Source organism: Gigantopelta aegis, chromosome 15 (assembly GCF_016097555.1).
Source record: "Gigantopelta aegis isolate Gae_Host chromosome 15, Gae_host_genome, whole genome shotgun sequence".
NCBI lineage: Eukaryota > Metazoa > Mollusca > Gastropoda > Neomphalida > Peltospiridae > Gigantopelta > Gigantopelta aegis.
The window spans coordinates 19,950,592-19,970,256 of NC_054713.1; the positions used below are offsets into that span (position 1 = coordinate 19,950,592).

Consider the following 19,665-nt stretch of genomic DNA (forward strand, 5'->3'; position numbering starts at 1 on the left):
GGGGGGCATGCGTGCCCGCCCTATAATTTATTATTTTAATAATTCAATCACAGAAAGGGGGGGGGGGGAGGGGTAGTGGACCATCTAGGCTTTCCGGGTGAGTGCGTATCGTCTGAACGAGTTCCTAGTGGCACTGCTCACCTGGGGGCCACAACGGGCCTGTCCCCCAATTTACTAATATAATTAAGACCACCAATTGACCATGTATTTAAAAAGACCGACTCGCCCGTGCCCCCCGGACGAGTTCCAAGTGGCGCTGCTCGCTGAGGGGGGGGGGGGGCGTAACATTCCCGCCCCATAAGTTATTTTAATAATCAAAAGAAAAAAGGGGGTAGTGGACCGTATAGACTCTCCGAGTGAGTGTATGATATCGCCTGAATAAATTCTTAGTGGCCACATCGTTGTGGCCACTAAAAACTTGTTCAGGCGATTATGCACTCACTCGGAGCTTTACAAATAGTTCATCAAGATTAACCTCGGGCAAGACCTCGAATGCAAGTGCAAGCACAAGCCTTGCATTCGAGGTTTATCTTGATGAACTACTTTACAAATTAGGCTACACACTGTAACACAGACAGAATTTACATTTTATGACAGGAGTTCGGTCTCTTTAAGTAATGTTTAATCAATTGACAATGGTGCTTTCTTTGTTTGGACTTGTTAGTAAGATAGCTTGACGTGAGAAATAAGTTAACCTACCAAAACAATTACGCTAAAAAACAGCAAAAACTGTAACAATAAAATCATATAAAATGTCAAATTCAATGTTTAGACCTACCGACAACAAAAGCGAAAGCGGAAGCAGAATAATTTTAACTTCTCCACTGAAGAGTTCCCAAATCAACGAAAAGTAGCCGGAGGATAGTAAATGGACAAGCGACTGTTTTATTATTTTTGTTTATTTAGTTTTTAATATTTGTTTCGGTAGATCGTGGAATCAGAATTGCCAGAATGGCTGAACCCGATGACTTGGAGGAGATTTATCCAGAAAGAGAACAAAGCAACGTGAACGCAGAGCTGTTTGCACAGGTGATGTGATACTGATAGACACTGGAACTTGGTTACCTCCCATGTTATAAGTAATTAAAGGTCCATAATCATAAATGCTTGTGTCATATTATGCTATTTTAACATTTATTTACGATAAATGACTGTAGGCCTACATTAACTGATTCCATAGATTTTTTTTAATATCGTATAGTCATATAAATTTGAACATCATATGTTTTCGAACAGCTCATTTATACACAATTTTCCACCTGCATACTGAAGGTGTGACGTCACAAGAAGAGACAAGAAGAGGTTGTGTGTCGTTTGCTACAAAAATGTTGTATATAAAACTTCCTTGTGTAAGTATGGCAATTAATTTATTGAAAAATAATGTTAATGAACCACTGTCCAAGTTTTGGGTACATACCATCATGTAAATACAAACGTAGCACTTTACTGCATCGTCTATATCTACACTTGATGTGCTATTGGCTTTGTTTATATCCATATTGAATACGTCATTCACTGTAAAGGGAAATAAATCTGATTTGTTTAGAAAAATATGGAAACCTGTTTAGACCATTTCTTATTAATATCCGTGGACGAGACTTTACAATTACAATATTCCTTTTCTCAAGGTAAGTGTTCCTTTTCTTTTTTAAACTACTTATCCCACTGAGAGATCCAGATACCGGCAATAGACCCAAGAAAATATTTCTGAGACATATTCTACTGTAATAAACGATCGCAAAGACATCCATAAGGCTGCCCAAAAGGTTTTCAGTCCCAGTTACAACACTGTTTGACCGCTGTAGATCGAGGGAGGATTAACGTGTCATGTAGCAAATCTGGACCTCAAACCTTTTTATTTAAGGATGAAGAAGCTAAACTTCTTGCTCACATCCAAGACATGGCATATCATACATACACATTCTTGTGCTGCTACGGAACATTGTTTATTTATAGAAACTATGACATGTTCAAAAACATATATGACGTAACTTCCTCACAATATATCCAGACACAATGTCAGAAAAACTTTCTGCTGCAACCAATATTATGTTTAACATCTATAATTCTGTCTGTTTCATGGATTATATTCCAGTGAACAGGTAAGAAAGATTGTTTAGCTTTTAATTCAGAATTCATTACAGAAATTTGCCATTTTTGCTTATCTGTTCGAAAACATATTATATGGGAGGATACATGTACATAAATATATCTACATCGCATTTTAGGACCAAATTTATGAATTGAGTTTGAAGAATTAGCTATGTATATTGTATGTTTTTTGTACAAAAAAAGTGAAAATATAAATAAATAAATAAAACATAAATGTTAATGTTCATTTTGATATTGCAGATACTCCAAGCTAAGAAGGGAGAGCCAAATAAATTCAATAGTTACTGGGAGGATGACGACGATGATGTGGATGTATTTACTAAGTTGGAGTTGGAGAGTAAATAATTATATTCATTTCTTGTCCTGTGTTTAGTCCCCTACCAGTCCATCCGGACAATTATAGGTTTCATCTCCATCCTTCTATCTGTCCGTCTGTCCCACAAATATTTTTCCAGGTGTTTTTTTCACGATGCCTCGTGATGTTGAGTTGGAATTTTGTGTATATCTTTATCGTGTACTGTTACAGATCAGGTTTGAATTTCTTGGTGATTTAATGTTTTACAAGCGATGTATTGATTGGTCGGTGAGACCTAATTTTATAGCAGAATGTCCGTCATTGATTGGATTAAGTATAAAGGTCAAGGATATATTTCCTGATTTGCTTGTGGTTTTCTGAAGGACCAATGTTCTTACATTCGAAACGTCTTGTGCAGTTCCGTTATCGGCCAAGGTGAATCAAATGTCGCCTGTTTCATAGTTTGATCAATCGTTCTTGTGGTTTTTTAATTTAATATTTTTATTATAATTATGTCAGACATTTATGAACCCATGTATTGTAACACAAAACACAGTTGCTTAAACAATAAAATATTGCCATGTAGGCCTCGATTGATTTTTGGGTATTGTCGTAAATTGTAAGCCTTGCAACTGGGCAAAAAGAATGGTGAAATCATATTTATTTCCATACGTGTATTAATACAGTCGGGATATTTGTACATGTATGTCATTAATTAATTAATACAGCACTACTGTAGATACCACAAATTAATTAATTGTAGGTGATCCTGCCAAGCGTATTCTGACTGCGGCCGAGAAGAATCTGATGACCGTTGTCCAGTCATTGTTGGCCCAGCAGCCTAGCCTGGTGAACTCACGCGACAACGATCAGTACACACCGCTGCACCGCGCGAGTTACAACAACCATGCTGACATGGTGGAGGTTAATACATTTATTTTAAAATATATTAATTTTTTTTAGAGCTGGGTGGTATACCGTATATGCCATTCGGTATCGGTATCATGTCAATACCCATTTACCGTACCTAGCAAATTTCAAAATACTGAAGTTTTGGTACTGAAAAATGTTATCCGCCATTTAATAAAGCACAAACAATATATCTGATGAACACAAAATAGATTGAAAGAAGAGAGAGATGAGGGCCTTGTGTATGGAATTTTATTTTATTTAGATGAAATTAGTGGGTGAGCCTTAACTCAGGCATGCATTTAAAGCAGAGTATACCGAAAATACCACTCAATATCAGTATTGGTTTGTATCAATACCAAATACCTTGCCGATACCAAGGTAAGTCACCCCCAAAATACTGATGCCAATACCGAACTTGAAATTTCAATACCGCCCAGCTCTTATCTATTTTATATACTGATTATATTGTTTTCTGTAACCCATTTAGTTTAAGGAATGATTAAGTGGTCTTTTTTTTAATGGACATTCATAAAAAAAAAAAAAAAAAAAAAAAATAATAATACTGTAAATCAGAAAATGTTGGCAAGCATAAAATATTCACGAATTTAGCGAAGCCATAAAAAATGCTAACATTTCAGGACGCTAAATATAAACTAAAGTCAGATTAAAACAAAAACAAGTCTTAAAACATATACATATTTAATAACGATTTGAATGAATCAACTGTGAACAATTAAATTGGATTTCAGAACCAAGGCAAATAAAAAGTCACATATACTATGTACACCACCGTTCGTGGCACAATAATTAAAACTATTGTCACATCCAGTGCAGTATCGCAGCAAAGCAAAACGAAATGTCAGTATTATGAATACAGTCTTATAGTTTCAATGTTTGTAACTTTTAGCAATAAAGACACATAATTGTGGTTAAAAATAAATTAGTTCTGTCATAGAAAACAAATCCATGAAAACTAATTGTTACGGGCTTGGTTAACAACGGGTATAACGGTCATTAACGCTAAATCATTGTTTTCTTTATTTGACAAAGTGAGAACAGACCGTACCAGAGCAAAGAATACTAGTACGTCTCAGTGGAAAAAACAGCTTACAACCCCTGTACACACAATAGACTACTCCGAAAACACGTTTTTATTGGACTGATTATGTGTGGTGTTTCATCAGCGATTAACTGGTCAAACAACAGGCTATAGATTATGCAATAAATAAAGCAAAAAATAGTAATTAGTTTAGATGTATAACACTGTAATGTTGGAGACAAGCAGCGTCACTTGGATGTTTGAGGCTAAATTTCGAACCGGAAATAGTGTGCATTGCATAACATCAAAAAGTGTCGAGTGTTCTTGTGACCGGTCAGTCGTAAAAAAAAACAATAACTGGCTTTCAGCTTTTTTTAATGTTTGATATCCCGACCTCACTAAAGTTTTATGTCACTAATATGTCACCGATATGGATTTCGTTAAATTTTAAGGTTGCCGATATTTTCTGATTTACAGTAATAAATTATTTTTAAAATTCAAGTCTTTTCTTAACAAAACTTATAAGTCTTTTATTTTTTTTATTTTTTTTAATAGCGAAATTTGTAGTCGACTGAAAATTAATTAGCAGCTACATGTACCATTTACGGGGCTAGCTCTGCCATTTGCCATATTTGTTAACTGCGAATTCTAAGAACCACTGGCAAATTTTATTTTAATTTGGCAAAATAATTTGAATGGATTCAGGCCTTTTTTTCTCATCCCAACCAGTGCCTCATGACTGGTGCATAACTGTCCTGTCAATAGGAAAGATGCTGTGTTGCATTTAGGAAGGAGTCACCCATGTTGGATGTATACTACCAAATCAAATCTCACAGACGACAATAGTAACATATGGGGGCGGGACGTAGCTCAGTGGTACAGCGCTCGCCTGATGTGCAATCGATCTAGGATCAATTCTCGTCTGTGGGCCCATTAGGCTATTTCTTGTTCCAGAACTGGCTAGAACGAGAAATAGCTCAATGAGTCCACCGACAGGGATCGATCCTAGACTGACCGCACATCAGGCAAATGCTTTACCACTGGGCTACGTCCCACCCTCAGTGTGTTCTAGTAACAAAACGAACTTCACTTTATTTTTTTCAGTATTTGTTGACGCACGGTGCCGACATCCACGCTCGGACTATCGACGGCTGGCATCCTCTACACAGCGCTTGTCGCTGGAACTCGGCCTCCGCGGCTTTGGTGCTCATCAGTAGTGGTGCGGACATTAACTCTCGGACTCAGGGCGGCCTCACCCCACTTCACCTGGCCGCCTCAGAAAGAGACAGTCATGAAACGCTGGAACTTCTCTTAATGAATCGCTCGGTGGACGCCAGTATTAAGACTCAGCTCGGTGAGACGGCCAAACAGATCTGTGAGCGGATGAACAATCTGTACGTTCTGTTTGAGCTTGTAGACGATAATATCAACATTTTAAAATGAAAGTCATTTAAGAGGTCTGCTGGTCAGGTTAGTAGTCCTCTACCAGTCCAACTGGAGGGGACTATGTGTTTCATCAACGTCCTTCTGTCTGTCTGTTTGTCCGTCCATCCATCAGAAGAAGGAAATGTTTTATTTAACGACACATTCAACACATTTTATTCACGGTTATATGGCATCAGACATATGGTTAAGGACCACACAGATATTGTGAAAGATAACCCGCTGTCGCCACTTCATGGGCTACCCTTTTCGATTAGCATCAAGGGACCTTTTATATGCACCATCCCATAGACAGGATAGCACATACCAAAGCCTTTGATATACCAGTCGTGGTGCACTGAAATTTTGGGACATGTATTGCTTTAGCAGTACTCTCAAAATGCTTGTTAAGATTCATGGGAGTTCAAGTCTTCACAGAGATTGTATATTTTTAAAACAAGTTGTCATTTTTCTTTTTTTTGTCATCGTAATATGTGAGATCATATTTTTTTAATATAACTTACCACTGTTTAACATCCAATAGCTGATAAATGTTTTTGTGCTGGGGTGCTGCTAAACATTCATTAATTTTTACTTAAAAAGGCAGTCGCACAACAGTTGGACCTACTAATGGCAGTAAGCAGGATCTAGCTTACATAATGTACAAATATTCTAATTACAGTCGGCTCAGGGTGAGAGGATTCAATATCTTTGGCGAACTCATTCTGGGGCTTTTCCTGCCCCATCCAGTGCCCCCACAACTGGTGTATAAAATACTCTTCTCTGTTAGTGGAAAACCATGTGTCAGAAAGTTTGACATTCAAATAGCTGATGATTAATTAATCAATGTTTCCTACTGTTATTAAACAAAACAAAAGTATATACAGTAAAACCTGTCTAAATCAGATCACATCGGGGACCTAATATTAGATTTAGACACGATTTGGTTTTTACAGGGTCACATTTTAGAATTGAGAAAATTCTTGACCATGAAACTTGGTCGGTTTTGACAGTTTTCCGGTTTCTTCAGGGTCCAGTTTAGACAGGTTTTACTGTATATGGGTATAGTGTATGGGCATAGTATATACTCGTGAAACAAATTCCTGTGCATGTATTTCAAGGTACATAATAATCTGTCACATTTCAACCATTTATCAACATTGCAGTAGGTTTGAGACCATGTTATTTATTGCACCGGAACTTTTTTCCTGTGCATATCATTTTTGCATTTACTCTAGTTTGACACCCAATAGCCAATGTATTTTTCATGCTGGGGTGTTGTTAAAAGATACATTCATTAAAAGAAAGACATGTTTTATTTAAGGACACACGCAAAATATTTTATTTATGGTTATATGGCGTCAGACATATGATTAAGGACCACACAGATATTGAGAGAGCAAACCTGCTGTTGCCATTCATGGGCCACTCTTTCCGACGGCGCATCGAGTGAACGCTGTACCACTGGGCTATGTCCTGCCCCATATTCATTTATTAATTCCTATGTGTGTATATATATATATATATATAATATATATATATATATATATATATATATGCTGTAGAGAGATTGATAATTTTACCTACTGTTTCACCATGAGCTACATTTGTACATGTACACCCAACTCTTTTTAAGTAGTAAAACAAATAAAGAAGCCACCGTTATTGTTACGGTTGTTTTTATTTTACACAAGACTGGGAAACGTTGAATACATACAGTGATCGACAGTTGAATGTACATACAGTGAGTATAACAGATACATGAATTCACAACCTCATTAGATACAACGCAGCTATACGTGAGGTTAGATAGGCAGTTTGTTCATTAAGCAAATACACTTGCAGCCTCTGAAGCTTATTGGAAGTTGAGTTAGGTCACGTTAAGTAGGGTCAGGTCTTGTTAATGGATTCCCAGATTTTAAGATGTTCTCAACATTATTAAGTACAGACTTATAGTCCTTATTAAGTACAGACTTATAGTCCTTATTAAGTACAGACTTATAGTCCTTCCCACAGGGATCGGCTTTTATTCATGCTATGAAATTTACTACAAGTTATTTATTTCTGAGTAGATTGTTTTCTAAATTGCACTCAAAATACTTAGGTTTTTTTTTGTTATTTCCAAAACACTTTTACTTTTCTTCTTACATCAAATATTTCCAAAACACTTTTACTTTTCTTCTTACATCAAACCAAATTGAAATTATTGACAAAAACATTTTTGTAAAAGGATGGGACGGACTACGAGTTTATTTTAGTATATGTATACTCGGTGACAAAAGAAATGTGAATAAATACAAATACCCCGACTATAATTTCCATAGAGTAAATTAACATATTTGATATTAATTAAATTTCAAAACAGAAATTGAGATCTTTTAAGTTGACTTATATCTGTTATTTACATACAACAAAATTTCAAAATGTTAGCTTTTTTCTGTATGTTTATTTCACATCACTATGAAAAAAATACATTCTATTATTATTTTACACCATGCATCTCATTTGTCATTTCGTATAAATTTAATAAATTTGTCACAAGATTAACATTTTCATTACTTTGTCAATTTTTCTTTTCTTTTTGTCATTTAGTATATATTTGATAATAAATTTGTCACAAGGCTACAGTTTTCATTACTTTGTCACATTTGTGTCACGTTTGAAAACTTGAGTTTGGCTAATAATTTAAACCCAAATTAGCCAAACTGCTGAATGTTTTCTATTTTTGTGTTTTTTGTGGGGGTGTGCACTTAAACCCTGTTAAAGTTAATAATGGATATAATTCAAGTTATGAAGGTGCCAGATGTAAAAGTTTATTGGAATTCTGATCCTATCCTTACCAAGTCATAAAGCATAATTGTATATATATATATATATATATAAATACAGTCAGACTTTGTTACTACGACATTTACACCATCCGACCACAAATTGTCGGGAACGAATGTACACCAATGTTGTTGTTCATTACACCGGAAGTCGGACCTTCCGAACCGACAGAGCAAATTAGGAACAAACGTACACCGGACGTCTAAAAACACCTTTTTACAACAACATTACATAATCACTGATGTGGTAGCATGTTTGCAGTACACACAGCCACTTGGCATCCTTGATCTCATCGCAAGCCGACAGTGTCACATGATGTCTGAGTTACCGATTTTGATTAACTCTGTAGACATGTATTTCTTTTGAACATAAGCCTTTAGTCATTCAATTAAAGGATTAACTTCGAACAATGAAGTACTATTTTTATGACATTTCATAAACGAAGTAGGTACCAATCGATTAGATTGACTGTGAATGGATTTTGATTATAATAATATACTTAGTATTTAATGATGGTTTGTGATCTATCCCCATTGGTGGACCACTGGGCTATTTCTTACTCCAGCCAGTGCCTCACAACTGATATATTAAATGCCTTGGTATGTACTATCCTGTTTGTGGGATGGTGCATGTAAATGATCCCTTGATACTGTTGACAACCAATAGCCGATGATTACTAAATCAATCTGCTCTAGTGATGTCATTAAATAAAAACAATTTTATAACGGCAATTTCAATAAAACAACAATTTCGATATAATGACAAAGTGACCCAGGGATGAACGTGGTCATTGTAACGAGGTCTGACTGTATTATATTGAGAACTTGGTTCTCTGAATATCACATCAAATAAAATTTCATTTGGATATTATAGTACCAGTATATCAATATATTGTTTGGGGGAGGGGGGGGGGGGGGGAGGAATTAGCAGTTTAATGGTTTCACTTAAAAGTTAAATAACAAATGTATTTACTCCAGTATAGAGGCATTCTCAACTATTGTACTATTATGTATTAAACTTTATTGGGTTAATTAACAAGCAAAGCACACATGACCTTTATTTAACTCAATAGTGAAAGCTGAGAGGCTCATAGCAAGCTATTAAATGAACAGAACTGTTTAATGATTGATTTATAATGCAGTGAATAATCAATTTACATATGCCACTAAAATCATTAAAATATTTGCAATATAACAAATACATTGACATGTCATATCTTTAGAGCAGTACACACAGACAGATAGATGAACATACAAAAAACCTTGTTTTATATATACACATTAAAAAGATTCTTACAAATAATGTGAATTAAATTTTTTATATAGATCACTTTACAATATCTTATCACTCAAACTAAAATTATACCAGTGTTCAGTGTAAAAGAAAACAATTTATATTTATCATTGTACAATATTTTGTCACACTAAAATTATACCAAATAGTAAAATAAATCTGCCTGTTTGCAGGCAGTAAAAAAATAAACACATCAAATAGCCTACAGCTATAACATAAGCACTAAGACCTGGGTAATATAAACTATACAGCGTTCACTAATCTAAGTTAGCTGTAATATTGTCACGTGTTTAGAGCCCTCGATTATTAAAAACAATGACAGAAGTGCTGCCCATAGGATTTCAAATTTCATGTGAAACACTTTTTCGGTTCCATGTCTTGTGGTCATGGCAACCCATCGGAAACTGTTTTTAGGTTCCGTTGAATAGTCGTACTCGATATAATAATCACGGGAAATGAAATTTTGTTTCCATGATTTTACCGACACGATTTCACAGAGCGTGATTTTTACCGTCACATTTCATGAAATCCGAAGGCCTGGAAGTGGAATAGACCGGTATACATACATGTTTGGTTAGTATCGTGATATAGATTTGGTGATAAATACTGAATATTCATTATGTAGTGAAATTTATTTTACACACAAGACAAAAGTCTGTCCATAGTTAAGTCAATCAACATCCATTATAAAACCTGATGGGAAATGATAGTGGAAGAGCTCTTCCTTTTCCCTCCCCATCTTTCCTCCTAGCTTGATGCAGGAATGGGTTTTGTGACAGATCTTGTGCCCAAGACAAGTGTGTGCTATAACAGTTTGCTCTGAATCATTTCCAGTCCAACCCAATAGTGGAGCTGGGTGAAATAACAAGTCATAGTGGTAACTCAGTCTAGTGTGATAATTTGATTTTGCTAATATTGGACCTAAAATATGGATTTTTTTTTATCAAGTCTGTTTTTCTTGAAGTTTGTTGTTACATCTGTATAAAACAAAAGCAGGCTTAGTAAATTCAGCCCATTATTTTTAAACAGTGCACCTTGGTTGCTATCTTCACGGTCTGGCTTGATATTTTCTAAATGGCAAATAAACCCATTATAATATTGCATTCAGTTTGAATACAACTCCATCAATGTTACTTGCTATTAATGTTAGCTTAGCAATTTGCTTCTAGTATTAATCTAAAGAGCCAATATTAGATTTCAATATATGTGTTCCAGTATTGTTATAAAAGCATTAATTTACTGTTTATTTACTGATGAATATTCAGTAGATATTATAAGGGAATACCACACACTGTATTAATTTACAGTTTATTTACTAATGAATATTCAGTAGATATAAGAACAATACCACATACTGACAGTATTAATTTACAGTTTATTTACTGATGAATATTCAGTAGATATCATAAGGACAATACCACATACTGACCATATTAATTTACAGATTATTTACTGATGAATATTCAGTAGATATGATAAGAACAATACCACATACTGACCATATTAATTTACAGTTTATTTACTGATGAATATTAAGTAGATATCGTAAGGACAATACCACATACTAACCGTATTACATACCGACTGTATTATATGTATATAAGAGGGCTTCAACATGACAGTATTATTTTCTACATTCATATGCAGGTTACCTATTATATTATACACGTATATGATGTTTATGGTACATAATGTACAGATATTCTAATTACAGTATGTAACTGACATGGCTCAATAAATACTAAAATCTTTAAACCAATCAAATCACAAGTTTCTCATCACAGTGTCATGGCAACTGTAATATATAAAAAAGTCTTCATTTTGTAAAACTTTTAATTTGCTTTTGATCAGTCAAGGCATTTGTAATTTAAAATTCTTTAACTTGTAATAACTATTGTGTTGTTCTTCAAATACATATATTGTATATAGCCTCGGGGAAACACATAGAATAAAAAATTATTAAAATTACTATTATCACCACCATTAAACTATCCCAAAATAAAACTGAATTGATCTTATTAGGGTAATCGTTTCCAAAGCTAGTTCATACTGAGCAAGATATAATTCCGAAGGCATGGTTAATTATACAATATCAATAGTAATTTACATTGAAACGAAACGGATACCTTTATTAGAGTTAGATATTCTTATCAGAAGATAATGTGAACATAGTAAACAACAGGGCTCAATTTCACAAAACATCATAAGCCTAGTTTTACACGTAAACGAAAACGTAAATCTACGACTAAACCGCAATTCTTATTACTATTATAGTTCACAAATATAGTTAGAAATAAACATATTTGATTTCCTTTTGTGCTTAAAATACTCTAGATTCCGTAATGATGTAATTTTATGCGTGAAATAATGCCAAACGTGTAAATGTAAGACCAGTATTTCCGTAAGTTGCAGACGTAAACTTACGACATTTAGTAAAATTGGGCTAAAGTTCTTTAAAATACACATGTATGGATAAAATATGAAACAATATTTGTAAAATCTGTAGATTTACATTTGATAAAATCTCACCTAGCAGTGACATCAAAACATTTTACTTTCATTATGAGGTCAGTGGAAATGGTTGTCATTATAGTTAACAACAAGGTGAGGTTCACTTTCAGTGCTAACATAACAGAGTTAAAAGAAATATCAGCTACGGTTAGTATAGGATCACTTTATACAAACACTACTACACCATCATCTGTTGAGAGTACACAATAAGTAGATGAATATCTGATGTCTTGGGTACTTGGACAACGTGTTGGACAATTGTGATATGTAGGCTTTATAATCGTCACAGACAACACAACTTTTTCTTTGGGGCTCTGTACACATCTTTGCTATCATTTTGTTATTACAAAGATTGACTTGTGCTACTTCTGTCATCAGCCAGTCACAGAGTCTCTTATTATCAACCAATCACAGAGCTTCTTATCAACCAATCACAGAGCCTCTTTTTATCAAGCAATCACAGAGCCTCTCCTTATCAACCAATCACAGTGCCTGTTTGAAAATAGATAACTTTCTGGAATGTGATGACTTTTTCTTCGAATCTTTGTACATACACATGTATCTATGTTGACATTTGCTTCTGATGAATTTCAATCTTCTTTTACAAGCTACAGAAACCAAACACAGTGCCTGTCTCTCAATAAGATGATGTTTCTTTTCTGGCAAGCTTGCACCATGGTGGTGGACATTTAATGTACGTTCTTTATCATCAAGTGCTGATTCTCCATCAAAATAGACAGTGTTGATTTGTGTTTGTGCACAAGGAAATGTGTTAAACTTCACTGATTGCAAGAACAATAATGGTAGAACACGATGGCAATTCATCTTTACTTCACCTTAGGAATGTTTGCTATTTGGTCCAGTTTGGAATATGTATCTTTAAGGAATGCTGGAATGTTCGGAATATATACGACTTGGTCCAACTGACGCCATTACTTATCTGTATCCAAATCTTCTGCAGAAGCTTCTGAACTTTTACAGGTAGTTTTTGATTTTGAAGATGAAAGAAAGTGAAGTTATTTCTGATCCTCTCATCAAGAGTTGTAGTAACTATTCTGACAAACCATCATCCTGAAACTATTCCCACCTCTATCAGTGTACTAAATGCAACACTTTCATTAACAGTTTTAATTTTCACACCTTCAATTTTTCATTCATTTTTTTTTTTACTCATTATGTCGTCTTAGGTTTTCGTGTTTTTTTTCAAACTATGATTCCATTTCTAATATTACAAGAAGACATACAGCTCACATCACCAGACATCTTGAAAGACAAAACAATATGGCCAACTAGCGTATATCAGAGTTCACAGACCTGGCTTTCTTCAATCAGTCGAGCTAATAAAAAACATCTCTCTTTTAGTCAAACAAAATCCATTTCATTTATCTTCCCATAACATGAATATCACTAAATGTCTGGGATTTTGGTCACAGACATTTGACTGATAGTTCAGCACCTGGCCATTATGAGCAAAACGCAACAGTCATGGTCCGTTCAGTTCTGTGTTTAACGAGGTGCATGTTGCCACGGTTCACTTTAATCTCATCGACGCAGCCCACGAAGCCTTGGTAATAGGCACTCGGCAGGTCCCACGGCAAAATACTTTTACCTCCTACAAAAAAATCCCAAAACATTCTTATTGTTAGCATTGTTATTATTCACATGGTTCAACAAGACGGACAGACAGGGTTAGCTCTGGGTGAGCAGAAAATTTCGCCAAATTATCCATGAAACTTCAATAATGGTAAAATCCTACATTATTTTCCAACAAAATATCAATAATTACTTTAAAAAAAAATAATTCCAAACTAAATTAAATTTGCCACATTGGCGAATTTGGCGAGTGGGAGAGCTAGCCCTGGTAGTTAATAAAAACCATTCGAAGTACGCGTGTAATAACAAGTTATCACATGACCAATGAATGGCGTGATTTTGGGAAGCGACGTCATAACATGGAGTGCCTTTGCCAGTCTTAGAAGGAAGGAAATGTTTTATTTAACGACGCACTCAACACATTTTATTTATGGTTATATAGCATCGGACATATGGTTAAGGACCACACAGATAATGAGAGAGAAAGGAAGGAAATGTTTTATTTAATGATGCACTCAACACATTTTATTTATGGTTATATGGAGTCAGACATATGGTTAAGGACCACACAGATATTGAGGGAGGAAACCCGCTGTCGCCATTTTATGGGCTACTCTTTTCGATTAGCAGCAAGGGATCTTTTATAAGCACCATCCCATAGACAGGATAGCACATACCACAGCCTTTAATGTACCAGTCATGGTGCACTGGCTGGAGAGAGGAAACCCACTGCCACCACGCAATGGGCTACTCTTTCCAATTAGCAGCAAAATGCCAAGGAATATTTTATATGCATCATTCCACAGACATGGTAGCACATACCATGGCCTTTGATATACCAGTCGTGGTGCACTGGTGGGAATGAGAAATAGCCCAATGGGCTTACCGACGGGGATCGATCCCAAATCGACTGCGCATCAAGTGAGTGCTTTACTACTGGGCCCTCCCCAGTCTTTGATGGCATCGCTTACCGAAATGTCAGAATGGCGTCATTTCATCGTCTCCTTCTAGTAACATATTTAAAATGTTTTGTGCGAGTCACACTGATTTTACAAAACTCATGTCAGGATTTGCGTATTACTCTCGCTAGGGCAATACAAGAATCCTGACACAGGATTTCTGCCAAAGGGTAAAACGGGTATGGCGCCACGCTCAAATTATTTTGCAGACTTTATTTGTTTAAGTTAACCTTTAGACAGAATTATCGACACTTATCATTACTGTATGCTTTTCTTAACCCTAAACTTAACCCATTTTCTTTCTGGCGGAGACACCTTTCCTCTCCCCTCCCCATATCCCCTGTTGACTATGGTTGCATTCAATTACATAGTGCCATACCCCAAAGTTTCCTTCTGGCAGAAACACTGTGCCAAGTAGTTTTAGAAAACTGAAGAAGTTGAGTAAGTTTTGATGCATGGCAATAACTTGGAACAGTAAAGGTAAATAGTACTGAAAACTAGACTAAAGTTTGAATTAGTATAGAGAAGTATTGTAAAATGGTTTAAACACTATTTTGGGGTGTTAATAAAAAAAAGATTTAACTTTTAAAGTTGTCACATTTAGTTCATTGACAACCGTAAAATGAATTTTAAAAATTCTTCTGAATTAGAATTACTTTAAGTCTTCTGACTAAATACAGTTTATTATGGCTGTACTTGTAAAATGCCAGTCAATTGCTCTGTTTTGGGAATGGGCCAAAAAACAATCGGAGAATAGATCCACCGAGGTGGGGCGGGATCTAGCTCGGGAATCTACATAAGAAAAGAGTTTGTACCTATCCACAGTTGGCCGTCTGTGTCAAGCTGCGAGGCCCCAACAGCTGATGACAACATCACTGCAACTTCGTCATCAACCTGAAGTATTCCATCTTGAAGCTCCCTGAAAATAAATGAAAGGAATGTAATTTTTTGTTCAACAACACCCCAGCACTTTACTTAATCTAACATGGTAATTCTGATTCTTTGTATAGAAGACAGAAAAGAAAAGGAATATTTGGTCTATGACACATCAGCAATGGTTATTTGGTTTCGAACAAATGGTTATTTTGAGAGAGAGAGAGAGAGAGAGAGAGAAGAGAGAATGAGATGAGGGCCTTGTGAAAGGAGAGGGAGAGAGAGAGAGATGAGGGCCTTGTGAAAGGAGAGAGGGAGAGAGAGAGATGAGGGCCTTGTGAAAGAGGGAGAGTGAGAGAGATGAGGGCCTTGTGAAAGAGGGAGAGAAAGAGAGATGAGGGCCTTGTGAGAGAGAGGGAGAGAAGAGAGAGAGAGAGGGATGAGGGCCTTGTGAAAGAGGGAGAGAGAGAGAGATGAGGGCCTTGTGAGAGAGGGAGAGAAGAGAGCGAGATGAGGGCCTTGTGAGATAGAGAGAGAGAGAGATGACGGCCTTGTGAAAGAGAGAATGAGATGAGGACCTTGTGAAAGAGGGAGAGAGAGATGAGGGCCTTGTGAGGGAGAGGAGAGAAGAGAGAGAGATGAGGGCCTTGTGAAAGAGGGAGAGAGAGAGATGAGGGCCTTGTGAGAGAGAGGGAGAGAAGAGAGAGAGATGAGGGCCTTGTGAGATAGAGAGAGAGATGACGGCCTTGTGAAAGAGAGAATGAGATGAGGACCTTGTGAAAGAGGGAGAGAGAGATGAGGGCCTTGTGAGGGAGAGGGAGAGAAGAGAGAGAGAGATGAGGGCCTTGTGAAAGAGGGAGAGAGAGAGATGAGGGCCTTGTGAGAGAGAGGGAGAGAAGAGAGAGAGATGAGGGCCTTGTGAGATAGAGAGAGAGATGACGGCCTTGTGAAAGAGAGAATGAGATGAGGACCTTGTGAAAGAGGGAGAGAGAGATGAGGGCCTTGTGAGGGAGAGGGAGAGAAGAGAGAGAGAGATGAGGGCCTTGTGAAAGAGGGAGAGAGAGAGATGAGGGCCTTGTGAGAGAGAGGGAGAGAAGAGAGAGAGATGAGGGCCTTGTGAGATAGAGAGAGAGATGACGGCCTTGTGAAAGAGAGAAGAGAGAATGAGATGAGGACCTTGTGAAAGAGGGAGAGAGAGATGAGGGCCTTGTGAGAGAGAGAGAGAGAGAGAGAGAAGAGAGAGAGAGAGATGAGGGCCTTGTGAAAGAGAGAGAGAGAGATGAGGGCCTTGTGAAAGAGGGAGAGAGAGAGATGAGGGCCTTGTGAAAGAGGGAGAGAGAGAGAGAGAGAGAGAGATGAGGGCCTTGTGAGAGAGAGGGAGAGAAGAGCGAGATGAGGGCCTTGTGTGTGTGTGTGTGAGAGAGAGAGACAGAGAGAGAGAGAGAGAGATTATTTCTGCAGTGAGAAATCATTTCTATACACATTCCTATACACAGGACAGTACACACCATGGCCTTTGGTGTACCAGTCCTGCATGAGGAACTGGTTGGGATGGTAAAAACTCAAGTCTGTCATGTGTGTTCAATCCTGCAACCGATCACTTAATTAATACACCACCAATCTACATCCCACCCCCTGAACTAGAGCATCAGAGAACAAACCCACTGCTGCCACAGAAGACACTCCTTGTGAACAGCAACAAACAATCTTTTTATCCTGCAACCGATCACTTAATTAATACACCACCAATCTACATCCCACCCCCTGAACTAGAGCATCAGAGAACAAACCCACTGCTGCCACAGAAGACACTCCTTGTGAACAGCAACAAACAATCTTTTTATCCTGCAACCGATCACTTAATTAATACACCACCAATCTACATCCCACCCCCTGAACTAGAGCATCAGAGAACAAACCCACTGCTGCCACAGAAGACTCTCCTTGTGAACAGCAACAAACAATCTTTTTATCCTGCAACCGATCACTTAATTAATACACCACCAATCTACATCCCACCCCCTGAACTAGAGCATCAGAGAACAAACCGACTGCTGCCACAGAAGACACTCCTTGTGAACAGCAACATAATTAATACACCACCAATCTACATCCCACCCCCTGAACTAGAGCATCAGAGAACAAACCCACTGCTGCCACAGAAGACACTCCTTGTGAACAGCAACATAATTAATACACCACCAATCTACATCCCACCCCCTGAACTAGAGCATCAGAGAACAAACCCACTGCTGCCACAGAAGACACTCCTTGTGAACAGCAACAAACAATCTTCTTATCCTGCAACCACCGTTTCTATTGACAGAATATGATGACAGATAAATCAAAGTCGTATCCTGCTACTAGCAGGATATGACCTTTGACGTCACACACATAGCTACATTACAAAATCGCTCATTTGACCTCTAGGTCATCATACAATGTGGCTGAAATAACAGAAATAATAGCTTTTCCCCTTAATTGTTATGGTCTGCAGGATAAATATAATAATTAGTTAATGGAATTGGATATATCTGCTTTATCCTGTTCAGGCCGAATGAGAAATTCCACTCGGCAGTTCCTCACAGAATTTCCCATTTTTACCTTAATTCACAGGATAAAGCAGATATATGATGTCATTAACTAGTTATTCTCTATTTATATGCATTTGCCCACAGACATCACTGGCTTACCTTCTAGCTGTCACTTTGTGCCACTTGTCATCATCAACCTTCACCTTGGACTCAATTATGAATAAATTATCAGCCGCTTGTTTGCCAAGGTTGTAACTGAACTGCACTTTGCCATTGACGATAGCAATGGCCAAGTAGTCTCCCTTGACACTGTCTCCTCTGTTTTGAAAGGCAAGGAGTCCATTTTTGTTCTTGGTTCTAAACCTGATTTGTATGTTGTTGGTTCTTTGTGCCTCTTGCCTGTAATAAAGTGATACCTCACATTTAATGCATATCTTCATAATTTATTGCTCCAGCTAGTATTGTTTTTAAACTAAAAATAAGTTTGTGTTTCGTTTAACACCACCACTGGAGCACATTGATTAATTAATCATTGACTCTTGGATGTTAAACACTGGGTAATTCTTGTAGTCATCTGAGGAAATCTGCTACATTTTTCCTAATGCAGCAAGGGATCTTTTTATATGCACCATCCGACAGACGGGACATCACATACCACAGCCTTTGATATACATTTTAATACATTTCAAAAAAAAATTAAGTTGTGATTTTTGTGACAAAAAAATAAATAATGAAGTTGTGTTCTAGACTTTTCAAGGAAAGCTTTTACTTGGGGGGGGGGGGGGGCAGAGACAAGAATGTAAAATTGATATTAAAATATCAATAATAAGTTACATGTAGAGCCTGCTACTTAGTAATGACCTACCGTATATCGCTGTGTATTAGCCGACTTTTTGATACAAAATTTATCAAGTCAAAGGCTGGGGTCGGCTTATCTAAGGAGTCAACATTTTATTGGAAATGTAAAGTTAGAATAGTGACGTCACGGCTCGACTCGATCTATTGTCATTATTGTGCTCTGCATTTCCGCTTTCATAAAGGTTTAATATTGCATTTTAACACAAGCTATTACAAATAAAAGATATTAAAATTGTATATATATGTTCATCTTTAATAAATGTTGGTGTTTAAAAGTTATTTAGTAATATTTATCTGTTTAAACAACAATAAATGGTGACCGATCAAAACAATTTCGGAAAACTTCGCAGGTCACGTGTCATTACAAAACTGCTTACTAAACCGGTGAACACGTTAATTGTTCCAGCTTCATTTGTTTTGTTTGTCGGCTTGGGA

The 19,665-nt window shown here is 36.8% G+C and overlaps 2 protein-coding genes across 4 annotated transcripts in view; one reads left to right on the forward strand and one right to left on the reverse strand.

The window, feature by feature from the left end:
• Window positions 1-844: 844 nt before the first annotated feature.
• LOC121390468 (ankyrin repeat domain-containing protein 49-like) lies at window positions 845-5,961 on the forward strand. Its single transcript, XM_041522290.1, has 4 exons — window positions 845-1,029; window positions 2,353-2,449; window positions 3,171-3,331; window positions 5,463-5,961. Exons 1-4 carry the CDS (start codon window positions 952-954, stop codon window positions 5,799-5,801), a joined length of 675 nt encoding a protein of 224 aa, XP_041378224.1. The 5' UTR covers window positions 845-951; the 3' UTR covers window positions 5,802-5,961.
• Window positions 5,962-9,512: 3,551 nt separating this feature from the next.
• LOC121390004 (agrin-like) overlaps window positions 9,513-19,665 on the reverse strand; it is a 312,421-nt gene continuing 302,268 nt past the window's right edge. For all 3 annotated transcript variants that reach the window (XM_041521696.1, XM_041521697.1, XM_041521695.1), the window contains 3 exons: window positions 18,532-18,771; window positions 15,781-15,884; window positions 9,513-14,025 (listed from right to left, as the gene is read on the reverse strand). In XM_041521696.1, coding sequence (XP_041377630.1) covers window positions 13,877-14,025; window positions 15,781-15,884; window positions 18,532-18,771 — 493 coding nt within the window. In that variant the 3' untranslated portion in view covers window positions 9,513-13,876. The remainder of the gene's footprint in view (window positions 14,026-15,780; window positions 15,885-18,531; window positions 18,772-19,665) is intronic.

What these genes read in the sequence shown, in the direction of transcription:
- LOC121390468 (XM_041522290.1), top strand. Translation starts at nt 952, where the DNA reads ATGGCTGAACCCGATGACTTGGAGGAGATTTATCCAGAAAGAGAACAA. An exon ending in TACTAAGTTGGAGTTGGAGA is followed by an intron (nt 2,450 to 3,170) that starts GTAAATAATTAT and finishes AATTAATTGTAG; the next exon opens with GTGATCCTGCCAAGCGTATT. An exon ending in ACCATGCTGACATGGTGGAG is followed by an intron (nt 3,332 to 5,462) that starts GTTAATACATTT and finishes TATTTTTTTCAG; the next exon opens with TATTTGTTGACGCACGGTGC.